Source organism: Hylaeus anthracinus, unplaced genomic scaffold, assembly GCF_026225885.1.
Source record: "Hylaeus anthracinus isolate JK02 unplaced genomic scaffold, UHH_iyHylAnth1.0_haploid 11982, whole genome shotgun sequence".
Classification (NCBI taxonomy): Eukaryota; Metazoa; Arthropoda; class Insecta; order Hymenoptera; family Colletidae; genus Hylaeus; species Hylaeus anthracinus.
In genome coordinates this window covers 12,072,663-12,091,488 of record NW_026534330.1, presented here as the reverse complement: position 1 = coordinate 12,091,488, position 18,826 = coordinate 12,072,663, and the positions used below count along the sequence as shown (strand labels likewise).

Below are 18,826 nucleotides of genomic sequence, written 5' to 3'. Positions count from 1 at the left end.
CGTCTTATATTTTATGTTAATTTAATAGTTATTTATTAAATACCAAAGTCATTATTTTATATTTCGTATGTAATTTAATTACAATATTGTATAAACAGTGTATAACTCTTGTACATTGAAATTTATAATTCTATATAGTTCTAATATAAACATTGGAATGTTCACGTTTTTATTCGTTTAAAAAAATATTTAATTCTATGGCAACACATTTGTACGTTACTTTACATATCTTGTATAGATTATGTAACATTCACATATAATCCAATAAATTTTATTACAGTCTCGGTAGAAGTCTAGTTATCGAAGCTTGAATTTTAGAATTGCTTACAATGAAAAATAAATATTTTCCCGATGTAAAAGTACAATTTTCGTCAGTATTTCATATTAAAATAAAAGAAAGTTACCTTCATGTGATATTTATATAAAAAGTTTGTGTATAAATACAGAAAGATTAAAACAACTATAAAAATTATACGTGCATAACATTCATAAATCTATAATATTGCAACAATATATTCTCTGTATGTAAAGCTTCCACTACAAATTCTCTTCTTGAGCCTGAAAAAGTTATTCTCTTGTTATTAAGTTGTTTATATTCCAGCCAATAACTTTGTTAGTCTGTATTCCAAACCTCTGTTAGCCAACATATACAGTGTTGTGTGTTATTTGATATTGTATATAATGACAGTTTTAAGCTATTGTATTGTATAGAAGTACATCATATATATGTTAATAATGAAAGCAAACTACTCATTAATTTTACTCATATTCAATTGTTATTATTTAACTTAATTACAGTATTACACTGACCTTTTAACTATTATCCTTTTTTAGGACTGAAATAATTAACTTAAATATGATTGATTAGGAAAATTAAGATAATTGGAGGTTTTATATAGCAAATTATATAAATATTGCTTTTATTATGCTATTATCAATCCGTGAAAATTTGTACATGAACTTTCAATTATCGTTAACTTCGAGATTATATATTCAGTCAGTGACGAGGTTAGGAATTTAGCAAGGAGGATGAACTGAAAATTGTTATTTGTAACAGGAAGAGGGTGCAAATGCCACTTTTCACCCTCCTTGGACGCGTCACTATGTTTGGCAATGATATTGCCAAATCTCTAAAAAAGCGAGTTCAACTAAACAACGACTAGAATATGATAACAAAAATTATATTTGAAATAAATTAACTAAATTATGTATTAAATATACAATATACTCTTTACAATTCTTTGTACCACAGGTTACAATTAACATAACATTAACTTGTTAAAATGTGCGTAATATTCGATAACATAAAATAAATAAAAAATAAAAAAAAGTTATAGCACATTTTCAGAAATCGAATATAACAAGTCTATTTCAATTGTAAGATTACAGAGTACAAAATTTTATCAACAATGTGCAGTACGACAACGGCTGTAATTTGTGCGGAAGCGAAACTAGTACATATATTATCTGGCGTTGCGAATGAAAATTACATGGTGCATCAAATGCGTCTCGATTTATATACCTTTAAAGCGGTTGTAACGCCAAAGGTGACGAGAATTCCCAATCCAAATGCTAATAGATGAGGAATATACTTAATCCCTGGTATATCAGGTCGTTTTGCAGTCAGCATTCCTAAGAATGATAATTTTTTCTCTGTGTACGGTGGATAACGACACCTGTAACCACCCAATTACTTCGTTACTGAGGGCCTGGTAGCAATTAGAAATAAATTCAGAGAAAGTTACTTACGATGCCAACTTTTCTGCTATTTTGTTGTAATCTTTGATAAGGCACCCTTTTTTGTGCACAAACGTATCGTAAGTATATTTTCCATGATAATGACCTATACCAGAAGCTCCAACTCCACCAAATGGTAAAGTATCAACTGAAGTAACAAAATCTTACGTGAAATTGATATTCTGTAGCCGTTATACAGAGTGTTCATCTATCGGTGATTACATTTTTGAAATATTACCACCAATAGACAAATACCCTGCATATAGAATATTATAAAATTTTATGTACAGTAGAGGCAAATTAAGATTTTATAAGTAAAGCGTGGATAACAAAGATGCGAAATATAAACCAAAACAAGCAAACTGCATATTAAAATTGCGGAAATTATTTCACAAAGAAATAACTATTAACCGAGTGTTGTGAAACACGTCGAAATAGTGATTATTTTCGTGAATATAAAAAGTCAATAAAAAATTATGTTATGTTCTTGGAAGGATTAAGAGCATTAAATAGTCAGTAGATAGGGGTACATCATGAGTGATATTAATTCTTTATTGCAAGTATGATTATAAAAAGAAATAATCATGTATGTGAATAAGTCATGCATTTTTCTACATTAGTGCATTAAAAAAAAGTAGAAAATAGTAGAAAAACCAAATACCTTGTGCATGCATAAGTAAATCATTAACACAAGTACCACCGCTACTTGTATTATCAAGAAATAATGATATACTTTTATTATCTGTGCTAAATATATACAATGCTAGTGGTTTTTCCCTGTGCAAAATATGAATAATATATAAATCATTAAAATCAATATAATATGATAACAACTCACTCAAGATTAATTGTAACTTGATCTCAAAGAGAGAATATATTTCTTCAAAATTCAAAGAAATAAGAGTTGAGAACAAATTCTACTGTGGGATGGAGTACTATAATAAATCTTCAATCTAGATTAAATTATACGTATATACATAATTATGCTGGTATCGAATGCAGTGGGCTATACAAGCGAAGAGCTAACAATCATTCCATTATCACGGTATTTGCCACCATCACCTTACAGCGCGATAATTATAACGCGTAACCTTCAATTATCATGTGTATCAACATAATTTAATAATGCAATAGAAAACCAATATTCAAATTTCACTCAACAACCTAAGTCCATAGAAGTGTCAGGAATAAACCTAGGCATGCTCTACGAGAAAACTAATTAACTGTAGAAGAAGAAAGTTCCAATTGATTTAAAACCCAAACAATAATGTAATTGATTTTGTAATTAAACGTGGACATATTTTTATTCAAAAGAAGATGATATGGTTATCAATAAGAATGTGAATTGGCAATACATACTATGATGCTACCATTAGATAAGGAATTAAAATAGATTTGCCAATTATATCCATAAATTATTAAGCTATCTACCTTCACCTAATATCCTGACTCACCAGTAAACTGCATTATTGTTTCATTGACTGCCACACTCCCACTATTAGTTTGATTTATTATTAACTCTTGAACCCCCTTGTCCTTGGTAAATATGTACATTACAAGTGGACTCTCGCTAAATACAAAAAAAAATCACCGCGCATTCTTTTTTTGTACTGCATGTGTGTTTGATATGTAAATTAATAAGTATATAAAAAATTCGAGTTCAAGCATCGAAAATGAATAAAATAAACTGCTTAGGACGTCCAGTAATGCTAAGCACTGTAGACAGATGCTAGTTAGCTTATGTTTAGAGTTGAAGCTGGATAGAATGACATGAAATAAAAATACATGGCATACCCTGCAATATCATTAATATGGAAATGTTGAATATAGGTTTACCTAAAATTTGCATAGTCATAATTTGGGACAATGGAAATTTACATCGCAATGACATGTACAGAATATTGTGCAGGTATAATTTAATTGTTATGTCATTTGCAATTACACTTCAAATCACAAAATATTCTTGCTTTATTAACGAGTAATAGTACGCACAACTAAGGGTGGTAAGTGTACGAACAAATTTTCAATAAAAATACGTACTTTAAGAAAGTGTAAGTTCAATTTCATATTTTGTAACTATCGTCTAACAATTGCTCCTACTGTAAATGTGTCAAAATATTTGTAATATTAATATTGATTGAATTAAAAACTTACCGGCTATTTATGAAGTTAATTGCTTCGTAAGCATTATTTACGTTTACAAATGGCAATAGAGGACCAAATATTTCTTCTTGCATAATGGGATCTGTGGGTTTAACATCGACAAGTATCGTCGGCGAAATAAATTTTTCGGTAGGATCACAGCTTCCTCCTAACGCTATTTTACCATTTCCGTTTAAATATTTTACAAGTCGGCTATAAAAATTAGTTCAATGAAAAGTCATGTGAAAGTATAAAATTAAAAATATTTATAAGAAACAAGTGCTTATGAAACTATACTTACTGATAGTGATTGTCGCTAATTATACGCGCTAAGTCTGGACTTTCCTTAGGATTATCGCCGTACCATTCCTTTAAAATGTGTTCTGCTTCCTTTAAGAATTTATTTTGTACTTCGGGAGTACAAAGAACGTAGTCAGGCGCGATGCAAGTTTGGCCTACATTAATACATTTGCCCCAAAGGATTCTTTTTGCAGCCAGAGTCATATCTGCAGTGCTATCTAGATATACTGGGCTGTAAATATAGGTGGTCAATAATTACCATGTAATTAAAGTTATAATTTAATTATAATTTAATCTTATACCTTTTGCCACCAAGTTCTAACGTAACAGGCGTCAAAAACTTATTTGCCGCTTGATGAATGATTTTTCCTACTGTAGTAGAACCTGTATAAAATATATAATCGAATTTTTGTTGGAGTAAATCTGTTGTTTCATGGACACCTCCTGGTACAACGTGGAAACAATCCTATGTAATAAAATAAAAATATTTTAAAACGCATCATGAAAGAGACAATGTAGTTGAAAAACTATATTTTTCATTGCAATATCTACCGTGTCTAAATACTTTGGAATAATTCGTGATAGAAGTTGTGATGTAACAGGAGATACTTCAGATGGCTTGAGAATAACACAATTTCCAGCAGCAATTGCGCCTAACATGGGAACTAAAGTTAATTGTAAAGGGTAATTCCATGGACCTATAATGAGAACTACACCGTATGGATCATTTCGAATTTCAACTTTGTCAAGTATATTGACCATTGCTTTTGGAGGCTGAAACATAAGAATGCATTTCAATTATTATATTTACATTGCTACATATAATTGCTCTAAAATTATACAGTTATACCCAAAATGAATACGAAGCATACCTTTTCAGTAGCTGCCCATTGTTTAATATTCATGATCATATATTTAATCTCTCCTTCTAGAACTTGTATTTCCAACATATAAGATTCAAATTTGCACTAAACATAGGAGTGTATACAATATGAACATATAAAATGTGATAAATATTTCAATACTAAGTAACGAATAAAATACTTTACCCTGCGTAAGTCAGAATGAAGAGCAGAGATAATTTCTGGCTTGCATTCATCTAACATTCGAAGCATTTGTTTCAACTGTTTTATCCTCCATTCTAATGGTTTTGTTTTGCCACTATAGAAAGCATTCCTTGCTTTCTCAACAATCTAGAAAATATGATAGTAGTAAGTGTGCAGTTATATTATTTAAATAAAACTAATATACTTACATCTGCATTGTTTGTTGGCATTTTACCATTAGGTTGTACTAAAATAAAAGAAACCATACAAATTCTCAAAGAAATGTATAAAATCAATAAAATCACTTGTGATAGTGAATAAGGTTAAATACATAAATAAATTAGACTGACTTGTAATACAAGAATCATTGTGTTCCTTACAAACTTTTCAAACTTTCTAGGTGAAAGATCAAGTCATTAGCATAGATAAGATTGATGTAAGCATTAAATAAATATGGAAAAAAATTTGGTGCAATTCAAAAGCAAATTACTTTAAGGGAGACGCATTGGTAATGTAATGCCACTTTCTTGGGTTAAGTGGTTAGCATGAACTGAATGTATTTATAAATGTTTAAAGAGTAAAAAATAATGAAAAAGACATATACAGAAGATAAAGAAATAACCTTTTAATTTGACAGTGATTCATGATCAATTTGGTTTAGTGTTTTAACTTTTGATATGAATCAACCGTAGGGAAAATAATGATAAAATATTAACAAATATAAAAGAGTAATTTGTTAATATACTAAGAGAGAATTATTTTAATACATTATTAAGCTACTAAGTACTCTCATAAATATTGAACAGGCGGTGTCACTCAGAACAAATAAAGCAGTAAAAACAGAATGTATAATTAATTCTCTTAATTTGCGGATATGAAGTTAATCCACATGTTTATGCAATCAGCTGAATTTAGGTAGCTTGCAATCGAACGTTAACAAAGTATTTATAAAATATCGATGTTATTTGTACGGAAACAATGTTAAAAAAAAATGGTGCCATTGTGATTATACAGAAATAAATAACATTTTTTACGATGATTAACAATATTCATAGGAAAAAAATGATTAACATTTAAAAAGAATTGCAAGTATTTAATGTTGATACTTACCTACCATTGTAGTATACTATACAATAAAATTCAATAAACTGTTAGAGGTATACAAGGTGTTCGAAATGCCTAATTGCCTTAGTGAAATTACATAGAAATTTTATACACATTTGAATTTGCAGATGAAATGATGTATGAATTGCTTGAATATAATGCCAAACGACTCAAGAATTGTGTATTGAATTATTGAGTCTAGTGTAGTCCTCAGTGAAAAAAATATCTCTTATAAATGTACTTTGCACTCGTCTCCGTAACAAATGTTTACTTCATGCAGGAACCGTTCAACTGTTTTCAGGTCTTTCCAAAGGTGGTGTTATTTTACTGCGCAGCCGTACAAAACGAAAATTAGCAATTTCAGACGTGCAAAATTGCTGACGAATCTCACGTGGAAACCATTAACGTTGATTGCAGTTGATTGCTTCTTAAAAGCTTTTTAGTTATATTTGATAGATCGTGACAGAGTGTTATAGAAATAATAACAAGAATTATTTTCACATGCTTAACTTTGAAAATTTTTTAAAATATTAATGAATCATACACGCGCAACTATCTGAAAAATGATATTCCATATCGCAAATTTTACATACACTTACGATATGCAAGGCGTGGCCCGATGTGTGGTACAACCGAGCAGAGGGTGATACTACATGTAAAAATAAGTCGAAAAAAAGAAGTAACATTTTTTCGTGCGACGTTTCGTTTTCGAGAAAATCAAGTTTGAGAATTCTATCCAGTATGCGTGCACTAGACTAATAAGGCAATGATATGAACGCGTCAACAAAGACAGCACTTTAAATAGTTTATTAAAAAATGTTATGTGATTAACGTTAGAAATGTCAATAAAATTAATAAAAGTATTATCCATACATTAACATTTCTTATTTATAATACATATCTAAACCTAGAGGCGGTACAGTGCACGCGTACTGGATAAAATTTTCAAACTCGATTTTCTCGAAAACGAAACATCGAACGAAAAATTGTTATTCCTTTTTTGCAACTTATTCTTACATGTAGTATCACTGCTCGATTGTACCACCTGTCCGGCCACAGCCGGTATAATTATATGTATATTAATATACACATACCATAACAATTGTTATGGTATATACTGTTCATTATGAATGTAAGAATGTTAACATGAAAGGTAATTAAATACAAGAGTAAAAATAAGAGTAATAGTTTTTATAAGTGTGAGATTATTTGTTAAAATTTAAAAAGAAACAATGCGTTAATAAGAGGAGCTGAGGAAGTAGAATATTTGATAACCAATACAAACATTACAAATGATAGTAAGCCGGAAAAGAATAATAATTTGGGGCGATTAATGACACCATTTAGTTGACGAGGCACAGATCTTACTTACAGCACTTACTCCAGAAAAAGGCGGAAAAAGACTGAAATGACACTGATAAAGTAAGGAAGAAATACTGCAATTTCTGTTTACTTTATACTCATCTTAACTGGTAAAGAAGTTTTTTCCTGTGGATCTTTGCAGATGGCAGCACTAAATAAATTTATGACTCGAATCGGTAACATACTCAGCAAGCAACACTGTTACACAGTGGGTAACATTTTATTTAAATAATAAATAATTAATAAAATCAAAGCATAGCAACTTATCTGCGAACAATTAAAATTTTATTTATTCTGGAAACAGTCTTTAATTTAATTAATTACAATTTTTATCCACAGTGTAACGGCGGTATAATTCAAATCTTTCATTTGAAATTTATATCCGGTTTTCAAATTTAAAGTAATATATACGAAGAAGTAGGAATTTATAAATATTTTTATCAAAAGAAATCTAATCAATTCATTGATAATATTCTTATGGAGATACAATGGGAAATGTTAAAGTTTTTAGTTGGCTAAAACTAAAATTGCATTTTTTGTTTCGTAATTTAGGATCGCGTAAAAAGAAAGAAAACAAAGGGAGTTTATTATACTTATTGGACACATGAAAGCAATAACGTACATTGAGATTCAATGTTTTGTAATACTGCCAGTGATATAAGTCGACGTCATTGTATATGAAAATTTTAAACTAGTTTCTGAAGGCTCATTATCGATAAATACAAGTCTCTCGAAGTGTCAGGTACGTTGTCGGTGTGATTATTTTTTATTGTTTTACTATACGATGTTGATCGGAACGAGGAACCAGCAAAAAGTAGTCTTTATTACAAGATGAACCAGCTTGGCTGTCATAGTCTTTGATACCAAAAATAATTCAGTTAATGTTTTCTGGTAGATTTTGGTTTTTTCAATCAGTGCTCAATGTGCATCTATTAAAACTACGCATTACAAGTTGCAAACATTCACGTTCACAGTGCTAAAAAAAAGGTATTACAAAAATGCACGATTCAGTAAAAACACTGTATCTTCAACAATTCGTACCGCAAATATTATCATACACTTTTGGCGAAGGTTCTACGTTAATCTTCACATGATCGATCGAGGGTGGCATTTTTTAATATTGATAACGCATTAAGGCCCTATAAAACACAAGTCCTATTTTGTTTTTAGTTGAAAATGATTAAAAATTATTCTTTTTACTTTTTAAACAAATATACACACACGAGACGTATTACATTTATTATAAGTTGAACTTTTCCTGCTTCTTTTTTTCTTTGTAAGGATATCAAAGATCACTTCTGTTTAGCAAACTCTGCTATAGTCTCTTTTCTAAACCTTGTACGAATGTACTCCGATTACATACTAATTTCATCGAACATTTTCAACTGGTTTTTATGACTACCCTATCTGGTATAGTCAACCTGTTCCGTCTCCAGGAGTTCTTAAGAAGAGGGGGCGACCTAGCGTGAAATATTTATCGAATAGAATACAGCGTCTAGAAGTTGCGAAACATTCAATTTGAAGTTTCAAAGTGAACATCGATTTAGGATTTACGTATTGACGACAGCTAAATTAATTAACTCGTGGTCCACTAAGGCGATTTCATCTAAAGCAACGATGGATAATGGTCAAGTGTAGTGTAATGGGTCAAGTAGAGACTCGCGATTACATAACAATCGACCTATCAAACAAATATGATTAAGCTGGATTGGTTATCGTTATCTCTAACTGACAAATAAAACTTTCGTCGTATCTTTACTTTTTGCACCAGTCACTCTTTAATTCCTTCAACATTTTTATTTTCATAAATAGAGGCACAGTGATCGTTTCAAGATGCAATTGCGTATTATTAAATTCACTCACCCGATTCATCGTCGTTCGACAGATCTGGCTGAATATCGATTCGACAATTTTTTGGGTCCTCGTTATTTTCTTCTGTCGGCGACGGCACTTGCTTTCCCTCTGGTATGTCAATAACTACTTCCGTCTGTAAATGCAATTTTTGTTATTTATTTTCGCGCATGACAATTTTCTGTTATTATTTTCAAACTCTCATGTTTTTAAAGCAAAGTTTGTTGCACCCCTGGCTAAACCAATTGCTTCACAGAAATATTCATGACTTCTTGACATGAAAACTTATGGTGTATCCGTTCTATTCGTTTATTAATATACTAAGGGTTTCCTGAAAGAACCCAATTGTCATTTTTGTTCCACCGCTTATCTTTAAACAGCAATTCCCATTCCTACAGGCAAATGTAATTCAATGCTTCCTTTCACCTGGTCACCTTTTAACGAGATCCATTATACGATAAACAACCAAGAATGCACTTCGTGGATGTTATGATTACTACATAGGAATATTTCTTTTAATGTGTCGTTAAAGAATCATTACCAGCTGGTACAATCAATATGCATTTACACGAAAAGGAAAAAATCCATCAGTCAACACTTCAGATGATCTATCGATTTATAAATCCAACTACGTATGACATCTATAGACGAACTGGAAATTCCTCAACAATTATATTCTATTTCTACAATTATATTACAATTATATTCCTATTTACAATTATATTACAATTATATTACAATTATATTCCTATTTAATTTTGTTTCAATTAAGAAAGATGAATTACACACAAGATGAGACACATAATTTGGAAAACATTGCTCTATGCAAATCAGAAACGAATCTTGTATCATTAATCTTCAAGTGTGTGTTGATGTAAACATAAACAGATTGGTTTCATCAAGATGGTATCATTTGCCCTCTCATGAAAAATGGTAATGAATCAGCAAGACTAGTCGTGCAAGTTAACTATATGTTGTCAGAATCGACAACACTATGCGGACGGGGCTATAAGTCATCTAAGTCAATGAAACTTTTTTTTGTATGTTTTTCTCTACGTCGGGCGTCGCTTTAATGTGCGTCAATGCAGCGTGATTGGCGCGCATAATCACCACTGTATGATGCTTAATAATTTTAATCGGATACGTATATCTACACTTGTCAAACGCACTTGTAAACCCACACAAAGGATACGAGCAATTTTTTAAATTTCTTTTCGCAAAAAAGTCCAAAGTTTGCCGCCATTGAGTTATTAGAATAACTACAAGTCTCTACTCGATACTATAATTCAGCGCATAGTGCAAACGTCGCGTCACTTTTTCCGAAGAATCCTGCAGTTTCGAGCACGGTGTGCTTCATTAGCGATGACATCAAACGTAGATGGGCTTGTTTATGTCCTCAGAACCCGCAGGTATGCCAGAGGAATGTAATTATGTTTACCTGACTAGAACCAGTCTGTCTCACTATTTTGCAGAGCGTGGCATTTATGTAGAAAAGGATGTAACGTGACTTAACGAAGCTTCGATTTCTCATGCAGAAAGGGCTCCAAAGAGCTGCCATTTAAAAATTCCTTAATATGATTACTGTTAAGTGTGACAATGTATACCAAGCCCAGGTATGTGCGCTGTATGAATGTGTGTATGTTATTGTGCCCGTACATATGTACCGGCGGGTCACCGCGAATAAGACACGTGCTTTAGTTCTATCTCGTATGTCGAGCAGTAAACACGATAAATTGAATAAAAGTTACATGTAATTAATAGTAAAATACAATTAATACTAAATAGTTGACTTATTCCTGTTAGTCAGGACACCCTTACCCAACAATTACCATTCGTAAACATATAGGTCTCTAATATAATATTTCTCGAAGTATATCTATACTTGTAAAATGCACTTGTAAGTGTACATAAAACATACGAGCAATTGTTTTAATTTCTCTTCACGAAAAGGTCCAAAGTTTTCTACCATTGTGTTATTAGTTATCTCGGCTTGAGATTTCAATGAGTCTATACCCGCCACTGCATTTACGTACTCTAATAGCAATTTAAATGATTTCCTCCAGGAAGTTTCATAACAAAGTAATTATGTTGCCATGCTCGATAATGGATGGAAATACAGACAATCACATTAACAATTGCAATTTGTTCCAGTTACGATTGCTTAAATTGAAATATATAAATGCGCGATATTTCCTTAGCATTTTTAACACTTTTTTGAAGTGTTTTTAGTCAGGCGCGTAGAGATTTCAACGATGGGATAAAGAATGATTCACTTCATTCCGCAGAGATGAACCGCCACTCACCATTTTGATTTTTGAATTCTATCACTAGAGATCACGCGTATTCACAATTGCTGTAAGTTCAAATCAGGTTTATAAGAGCGGTGGGTTTTAAAGCACAGCACAGTCGTCGACGTGAAGCAACGTAGATCGTACCGACTGGATATCGAACGGCGATTGACTCAATTTTAGAAGCGACCTGAGCGGAAACAGCCAGCGGGGAAGGGGAGGAAGTTCACCATAACTTATGCATCGAGTCAAAAATGTCGGGGTCGCGTTTATTTACATAGAAGCAGCGAACACTCTATTGTCTTTTGTTACATGATGGTTACCGGTGTTTTGCTGATTGTTTGGGGCTGATTTGAACTTAAATTGGGATCCGGCAGTCTTCGAGTTGAAGCATTCTTTACATTCATCTAGATGTGTCACAACTGTGAGCAATGTTCGAAGATAAATGATCTTGAAGTTTGAATAGTATTCAAATTGGGTAAATATAATTGTTACATCGTGAACTTTTGTTACATAATGGTTAGCGATGTTTTACTGATTAGTGAAAGCAGATTTGAACTTATTTAGATCGAGTAGTCTTCGAGTTGAAGCATTCTTTACATCTATTTAGGTGTGTAACAACTGTGAGTAATATCTGAAGATGAATGATCTTGAAATTTGAATAATATTTAAATCGAGGAAAGGTAATTATTACGCGTGATTTTTGTGATGCGTCGTTTTTCGACGAATGCAAATAAATTTAAATGATCTGTGCTTACGAAGCTGATATAAAATTAAATAACTTGTTCGAAAGAAAAACCTGCAGCAATTAAGGATCATAAACCGAAACGTATTGTCGTTTGCTCGCGGTGGTTTCACTACACTTTCGTTTCCGTCATACCCATTTGTCTGTATCGTTTCCCTGAATTCTCTCTAACTCTCGTGCTCCATTGACTTTCATCTAACTTTCTCCTAAGGTCGAGATCGAGCCTTCTTGCATGTGTGTTTCAATTATTCTGCGCAAGTGGACGTGTTGTACCCGTAACCGAGAAAGTTTCCTGCGTAATCTCTATCAACGTTATTTAGCTCAATTGAAATAATTACACGTGTATCTATTTCTATAAATAAACGATGGCTTATGACAGCAATTAAAACGTTTCGATTTTCTCTTTGGACAGATTGCTATTACATTAGGTCGGATTAAATATCGGATAACAGTAGATTTTGTTTATTAATAAAGGAGAAATAGACCGTTTCACCGTTCGGTTCTCCATTGAAAATTTTCGCAAGTTCACCACGTCAGAAAACTGAAACTTCTAACTATGGGGTTGAACCATCGTATTACGATGAAAATCGATGAAGTGATTGCAATTTTAATAGGAATCCAAATGCACACGCACAATGTGTCCCTCTTCCAGAACGTTCAATTTTCTTATGTGCTTCTACCGAACTGTCAATTTGAATAGATCATCTATTCCTCTGTCACCTTGAACGTTGTTGTTCCAGATGGTTCCAAGGACATTCAAGCTATCCTAAAACTGTCCAAGTGACACAAAACTTGAGATGAAAAGTACTTTAACCGTTTCATAATTGCCCCCTCCACCTACCATAAAAGACGCTTTTGATTAAACGAAAAGATAACGTACGTATTCACAACGATCTTTCAACCGCGCACTTTCCAAATCGTGTCCTTCTGCGTCAATACAGCGTGTAGACCGCGTAATTAACATTTCGAAGGACCTTTGTAGCCCCTTTTTTTGGTAGCCCGTTTAATGGGGCGGTTACAGCGGCCTGAATCTCCGAAATGTTGCTATAATGTGTCCCTTTCATTGGAATTGGCATTGTTACCTTGGATCATTCACGCTACTCGCCTGATCTGTTTCCTTGCGATTATTTTCTTTTCTCAAAATTGAAAATTCCAATGAAAGGGACACATTATAGCAACATTTCGGAGATTCAGGCCGCTGTAACCGTCGTACTAAACGGGCTACCAAAACAGGAGCTGCAAAGGTCCTTCGAAATGTTAATTAGGCGGTCTACACGCTGTATTGACGCAGAGGGAGATTTTTTTGAGTAAATAAACGTGTATGTAAAAACTTTACTTGTACTTTTTTCTTTTAATAGCAAAAGTTCGGATTCTTTTTAGACAGACCGTGTATGCACGTATTTTGTCAGGACGAGTATCATTTTTACATAACAACTATATGATCTGGTGTTTTGAAGCGGAATAAACGTCTCCTTGATCTTTCTTAAAAGTCAATTATCTTTATTTACAGTGGTTACGGAATGCGCGACGTATAAAAGTGACAAACATTATCAACGAGTCTTAACTATGGCACAATGGTATTTATACGTGTTCTGTTTAGCTGGCAAATTACGTCCTGACTGGTACATTTTGGTGCGGTTGGTTCTTAGTACCACTGACTGAGCCGTTCGACGGCTCGTTTCCATTCAGCGATTATTGGCTGGTATCGCTGTCGATTCTCCTCGTTTGATTTGAATATCGTTTCGACTTTACGGAGTTTGAGGACCTCCTCTCTGTCTTTCCAAACACCTGCAAGAAAATGGGAATATCGATATTATGGGGTAACGAGAAACACTATAGCCACAGTTGTCTGTCAATGTCAACTCATGGTCGATTAGCATGTGTGCTAATAACAATTTTTTCTTAATATTATGTTTGTCAAAATTTTGTCGAACTCTGGTTGATTTTTATTGTACGAAAATGTTCTTGGCGAGAATGCTTTTTGTCGCGAGAACGCTTTTTGTCGCGAGAACGCTTTTTGTCGCGAGAACGCTATTGTGTCTCGTCGCGTGTTAAGAATAGAACGAAGCAAATTTGCATACCGCATTGTAAACCAGCGAGAAAAGTCACTCCTAAAATAGACAATTCCGTGCTGGTTGCGCGCTCCACATCGAGACCTGTAAGATCTGCTAGCAATTGTAGTACAAAATCATTCGTGGACACTCCGCCATCGACTCTGGGGAATAATACAAAATAATAATTACGCGATCGAGACATGGCTTCATACATATTTCATTGACAGACTGTATTCATTAAACTTGAACAGGATCGGAGGAATAAATCTTTTTGAAGTTTGATCTTTTATTTATTCCCGTTGAATAAACAACGACTTCGATAAGCTGCTGAAATTGTATTTTTAGAAAATGCTCCATTCTGACCGTATTTTGCGATACGTGAAACAAGTTTCATCGCAGAGGGACTCGTAAAGGAGCAATATCCTGTAGACGATACTTTCCAGCAAGGACCGAACGATGTGACCCTTCTCTGTCGTGAGTTTTATCCCGACGAACCCAGTAGCTGCAGAGTAATCATTGATAGGAGCCTGTAAAAAGGTCATGACATGTTATGTGAATTATACTCGGCGGAAGAATTCTCTTTTCAATCATTTCACTAAACGATCATTTTAACTAAACGTACTTGCAGTCCACTGAAAGCTGGCACAAAGTATACTCCATCGGAATCGTTCAAGGCGCTTGCTATGCTCGAAGTCTCAGAAGGATCGGTAATGATGCCTGAAACAAACTGCGTCTTTAAAATTCGAGGCTTGTCGGGAAACATACATTGAATTTTATTAAAAAACAATCCATCTGTTAATTTTATTTTCATTATTAAGAGAACTACTCTGCGTTTGCTGTACGATTAATACAGTTACCAATCTTTTTAGCCCATTCCACGAGGACTCCAGTGTCGTTCGATGCACCCTCTACTACATACACCAGTTCATCGCGAATTCTCCATCCGATTACAGGATATAAACCTGTTGAAAAATGGGAAAGAATGTAATAAGATGCGCGATGAAGCAGATGGTTCAGGAATTTTATTCCTAGGTAGATATATTCTTAGGTAGATTGTAGTTGGTGTATAATTACCTGTGATAGAAGCGTGCGCCTTTGTTCCCGTGTTAACATTCAAAAATGTCCCTGTCCCCATGGTAATCTTCAAATCTCCTGGCTCCGTGCATCCTGAACCAAACAGCGACGCACACTGATCTGCCATCTACTTTAAATAAGATTCTCGTCAGAGTCAAATAATATTCTCGTCAAATTTAGATTAAATAATAATTATTATTATTATTTCATTTCATTTCATTAAAATAATGTAAGCATACAGACGCTATACAAACTAGTTTTAAGTTAATCTATGTAAAAAAAGGCGCATTAAGATGTTAAGCAATATGTTCATGTAACGTATATGTTATATAAACCATATTCGGTTTAAAAGCAATAAATAAATAAATAAATAAATAAATAAATAAATTTTCGTCAGAAAAAAAGGTATTCCATATTTGATACTACAGAACATTGCATTATTTAACAATCTTCTATTGTAAACAGGTTAAAATAAAAGTAACGACACATTAACACGTTGATCGCCATGTCACCCATATGTAATAAAATTAATTCTGAAAGTTAACTGTTAAAGAAAATAAATTTCATCGCCATGTCAACCATGAGTAATAAAATTAAATCTCAAAGTTAACTATTAATGAAAATAAATTCGAACGAAATTCTCGAATTTCGACGAAGTCACAAAAATAAATACTACGATAAATGTTTGATTGCCCAGTTTCCAATAGTCTATAAACAAAATTTAATCGCAGAGGAAATTTTCAAGTGTACTAGGTCTAGGAGTCAACGTATTAAAGTAATTATGGAAGAATTTACCGAGCAAAGTATCGGGATTTCGACACCGAATATTTCCTTTGGAGTCACCCCAAAATCTCCAGTTGTGTCCACCACTTCAGGAAAGATATTATGCGGGAGTTTCAGCAGGTTTATTATTATATTGGACCAGGTCATCGTGAATGGATCGTAAATTCCGGTTGCTGATGCGCTTGAGATGTCCGTCACGTGCTTCCCTATGAAGAAAACACATTGCAGAAAACAATTGCTCAGCAGAATGTCCTTCCTGTCGACGTTGAACGCGACGATCTGGTTATACAATTTCATTCACGTATGATGAATAACGTGGTTGTTTTTTTTTTTTTTTTAACATGTTTGGTTTCGTACCGGTAAGTTTATACAAAAGCCAGCAATCAACCCCTCCGAAAACTGCATTTCCATTGTTCGCTGCCTCCTGTAAACCTGCCACGTGTTGCAGGGCCCATAATAACCTCAGAGACATCTAAATTTCAGTGTAAAATAAACGATTGAAAATAAACAGCACGGAAATCAAAGTACTCGAGTGGTTTCGAAATGATTAAGGAAAAGAAAATTTAAGAATCGTAATAGTGTAAATAAAAAAATCAAGTTACTTTTACATACTTTTACATTACTGTGTAGCTCAATTGTTTTTTATTCAAACCATGATGGTTTTTAGACTGCCATGTACCAGACGAACGCGTCGATAAATCATGAAATGAAATGAAATAATTGATATCCAAGGTCATAAGCTTGTAGGTCATTACATCTTTCGTAAAGAAATTCAAGAGTGTTTCGTAACCGATTCCTCAATATTCCCAAGTTCTAAGTATACGCGAACAAGGTATCTAAGGAAACGAACCTGCGTGTTCATGAATTTAAAAACACTCGCAGCCAGGAATCGTTTCCTCCTGGAGAGCGTGTACAAAATCTGCGACCCTAATCGCAGCCCTTTCATTGTCGCGGAGGAGTTCCATTCTTTCACCATATCGTCAGCGCGGAGATCTTTCCACGTTATGAAGCTGAAATACACGACAACTGGTCATTGACATGAAAGGCTGATATTAAAATTAAACGCATAGCAGGGAGAACAAAGAGGGTCTGTACTGACTTGTGATAGTGTCTCCCATCCTTCGTGTTCCACGTTGTGAAACTTCCTCGTTGCGTGGATATTCCGAGGCAGCCAATGGATTCTGGTTTTATTCCGCTGTCTGTGATTGATGAACATGTAACTTCGGTCAATGCGTAGATCGTTTCCTTAAGATCAGCTATCGAATAAATATATTACCTTCTATAGTGGTCTTGATTACTTTTACTATGATCCTCCATAACTCGTCTGGGTCTATCTCCACGTGGCCTGGTTGGGGATACAGGAGCTGAACCTGAAGATTTCGAAAAGAAACTTGTTTTTGATTGCGTGAACAACATTACATCAACTTATAGCTATACTTTACGATAGATTCTAGTATATATGTACAATCAATCCCATAAATATTCGTAATTTCTACGTCTATTAAAGAAATTTGTTTAAATCAAATGATAGGTTTGATATTTTCAAAGAAATATTTCATTATAAATATATACAAGTGTAAAGTTTATTCATGTACATATTTATAATGAAACATTTATTTGAAAATATCAAACCTATCATTTAATTTAGACAGATTTCCTTAACCCCTTCAGTAATCATTACAAAATTAAAAAATAGAAAAACAACACATTCTTTTTATGAACGAATTTTATTTACTGAAGATGCCAAAACATTTTCGAATGCCCTGAACAATTATTTTCAGGAGATCGATGCAGCGATGATTACCAAAAAAACATGTTTCGCCAAGGTCAATGAATGAATGTTTCCCTGTTGGTTCGTGATACTTAAACGTTACTTAAACCATATATCATACAGTTACATATATCATTTGATCGCTGAGTATTTCTCACATTCGTGGCCTATATATGTTTAATAACACTCTGTAGGTCGAATTAATTCTGCCCGAATTAGTACGATGAACTCAGTGTCAAGCGTAACTGGATTAATAGATAATGCGTTCAAGTGTAAATAACCCACTAACTCGTAGACTTGTTGTTCCTCGTCAATATTTCGCTACGGATAACGTATAATTACGATATTACGCGAGAAGCTGTTTAGAACCGGTTCACGCGAACGTGGATTACGGTAACAAATAAACACCGGGTTTGAAACCGCAGCAGTTCCGAGTTTCACGTGGAAGAATTATTGGGAAGTCGATTCAGAAGATTGTCCTCGCGATCCACTGTTTAATACTATTTTATTTACTTCAGTGGGAGTTCATAGACTTCTAGAATTCAATTATTGAGTATTTCAGAACCGTT

The 18,826-nt window shown here is 33.4% G+C and overlaps 2 protein-coding genes across 8 annotated transcripts in view; both read right to left on the bottom strand.

Annotated features, from left to right (window-relative positions):
• Positions 1 to 40: 40 nt before the first annotated feature.
• LOC128886097 (aldehyde dehydrogenase, dimeric NADP-preferring) lies at positions 41 to 9,688 on the bottom strand. 6 transcript variants are annotated; one of them, XM_054140666.1, is made up of 12 exons: positions 6,336 to 6,651; positions 5,435 to 5,472; positions 5,229 to 5,372; positions 5,052 to 5,147; positions 4,732 to 4,953; positions 4,482 to 4,645; positions 4,181 to 4,411; positions 3,892 to 4,092; positions 3,192 to 3,307; positions 1,750 to 1,885; positions 1,523 to 1,676; positions 41 to 558 (listed from the first exon to the last, which is right to left on the bottom strand). In XM_054140666.1, exons 1-12 carry the CDS (start codon positions 6,340 to 6,342, stop codon positions 538 to 540), a joined length of 1,530 nt encoding a protein of 509 aa, XP_053996641.1. In that variant the 5' UTR covers positions 6,343 to 6,651; the 3' UTR covers positions 41 to 537. The 6 variants fall into 6 exon arrangements, 5 of the variants coding, with proteins under 5 accessions (XP_053996641.1, XP_053996642.1, XP_053996643.1 ...); XM_054140667.1 differs by lacking the exons at positions 41 to 558; positions 6,336 to 6,651 and adding an exon at positions 9,555 to 9,688 and having other exon boundaries at positions 1,166 to 1,676; XM_054140668.1 differs by lacking the exons at positions 41 to 558; positions 6,336 to 6,651 and adding an exon at positions 7,702 to 7,818 and having other exon boundaries at positions 1,166 to 1,676.
• A 4,364-nt stretch (positions 9,689 to 14,052) lies between these two features.
• The window catches only part of LOC128886098 (putative glycerol kinase 5), a 6,074-nt gene continuing 1,300 nt past the window's right edge, over positions 14,053 to 18,826 (bottom strand). The window contains exons 2-12 of one of the 2 annotated variants that reach the window (XM_054140669.1): positions 17,763 to 17,856; positions 17,586 to 17,685; positions 17,337 to 17,496; positions 16,844 to 16,958; positions 16,499 to 16,692; positions 15,704 to 15,830; positions 15,487 to 15,591; positions 15,252 to 15,346; positions 14,993 to 15,156; positions 14,657 to 14,790; positions 14,053 to 14,363 (exon numbers count right to left, since the gene is read on the bottom strand). In XM_054140669.1, the coding sequence (XP_053996644.1) occupies positions 14,221 to 14,363; positions 14,657 to 14,790; positions 14,993 to 15,156; positions 15,252 to 15,346; positions 15,487 to 15,591; positions 15,704 to 15,830; positions 16,499 to 16,692; positions 16,844 to 16,958; positions 17,337 to 17,496; positions 17,586 to 17,685; positions 17,763 to 17,856 (1,431 nt within the window). In that variant the 3' untranslated portion in view covers positions 14,053 to 14,220. Of the gene's footprint in view, positions 14,364 to 14,656; positions 14,791 to 14,992; positions 15,157 to 15,251; positions 15,347 to 15,486; positions 15,592 to 15,703; positions 15,831 to 16,498; positions 16,693 to 16,843; positions 16,959 to 17,336; positions 17,513 to 17,585; positions 17,686 to 17,762; positions 17,857 to 18,826 lie in introns of those variants that run through there. The other variant, XM_054140670.1, reaches the window with a different exon arrangement.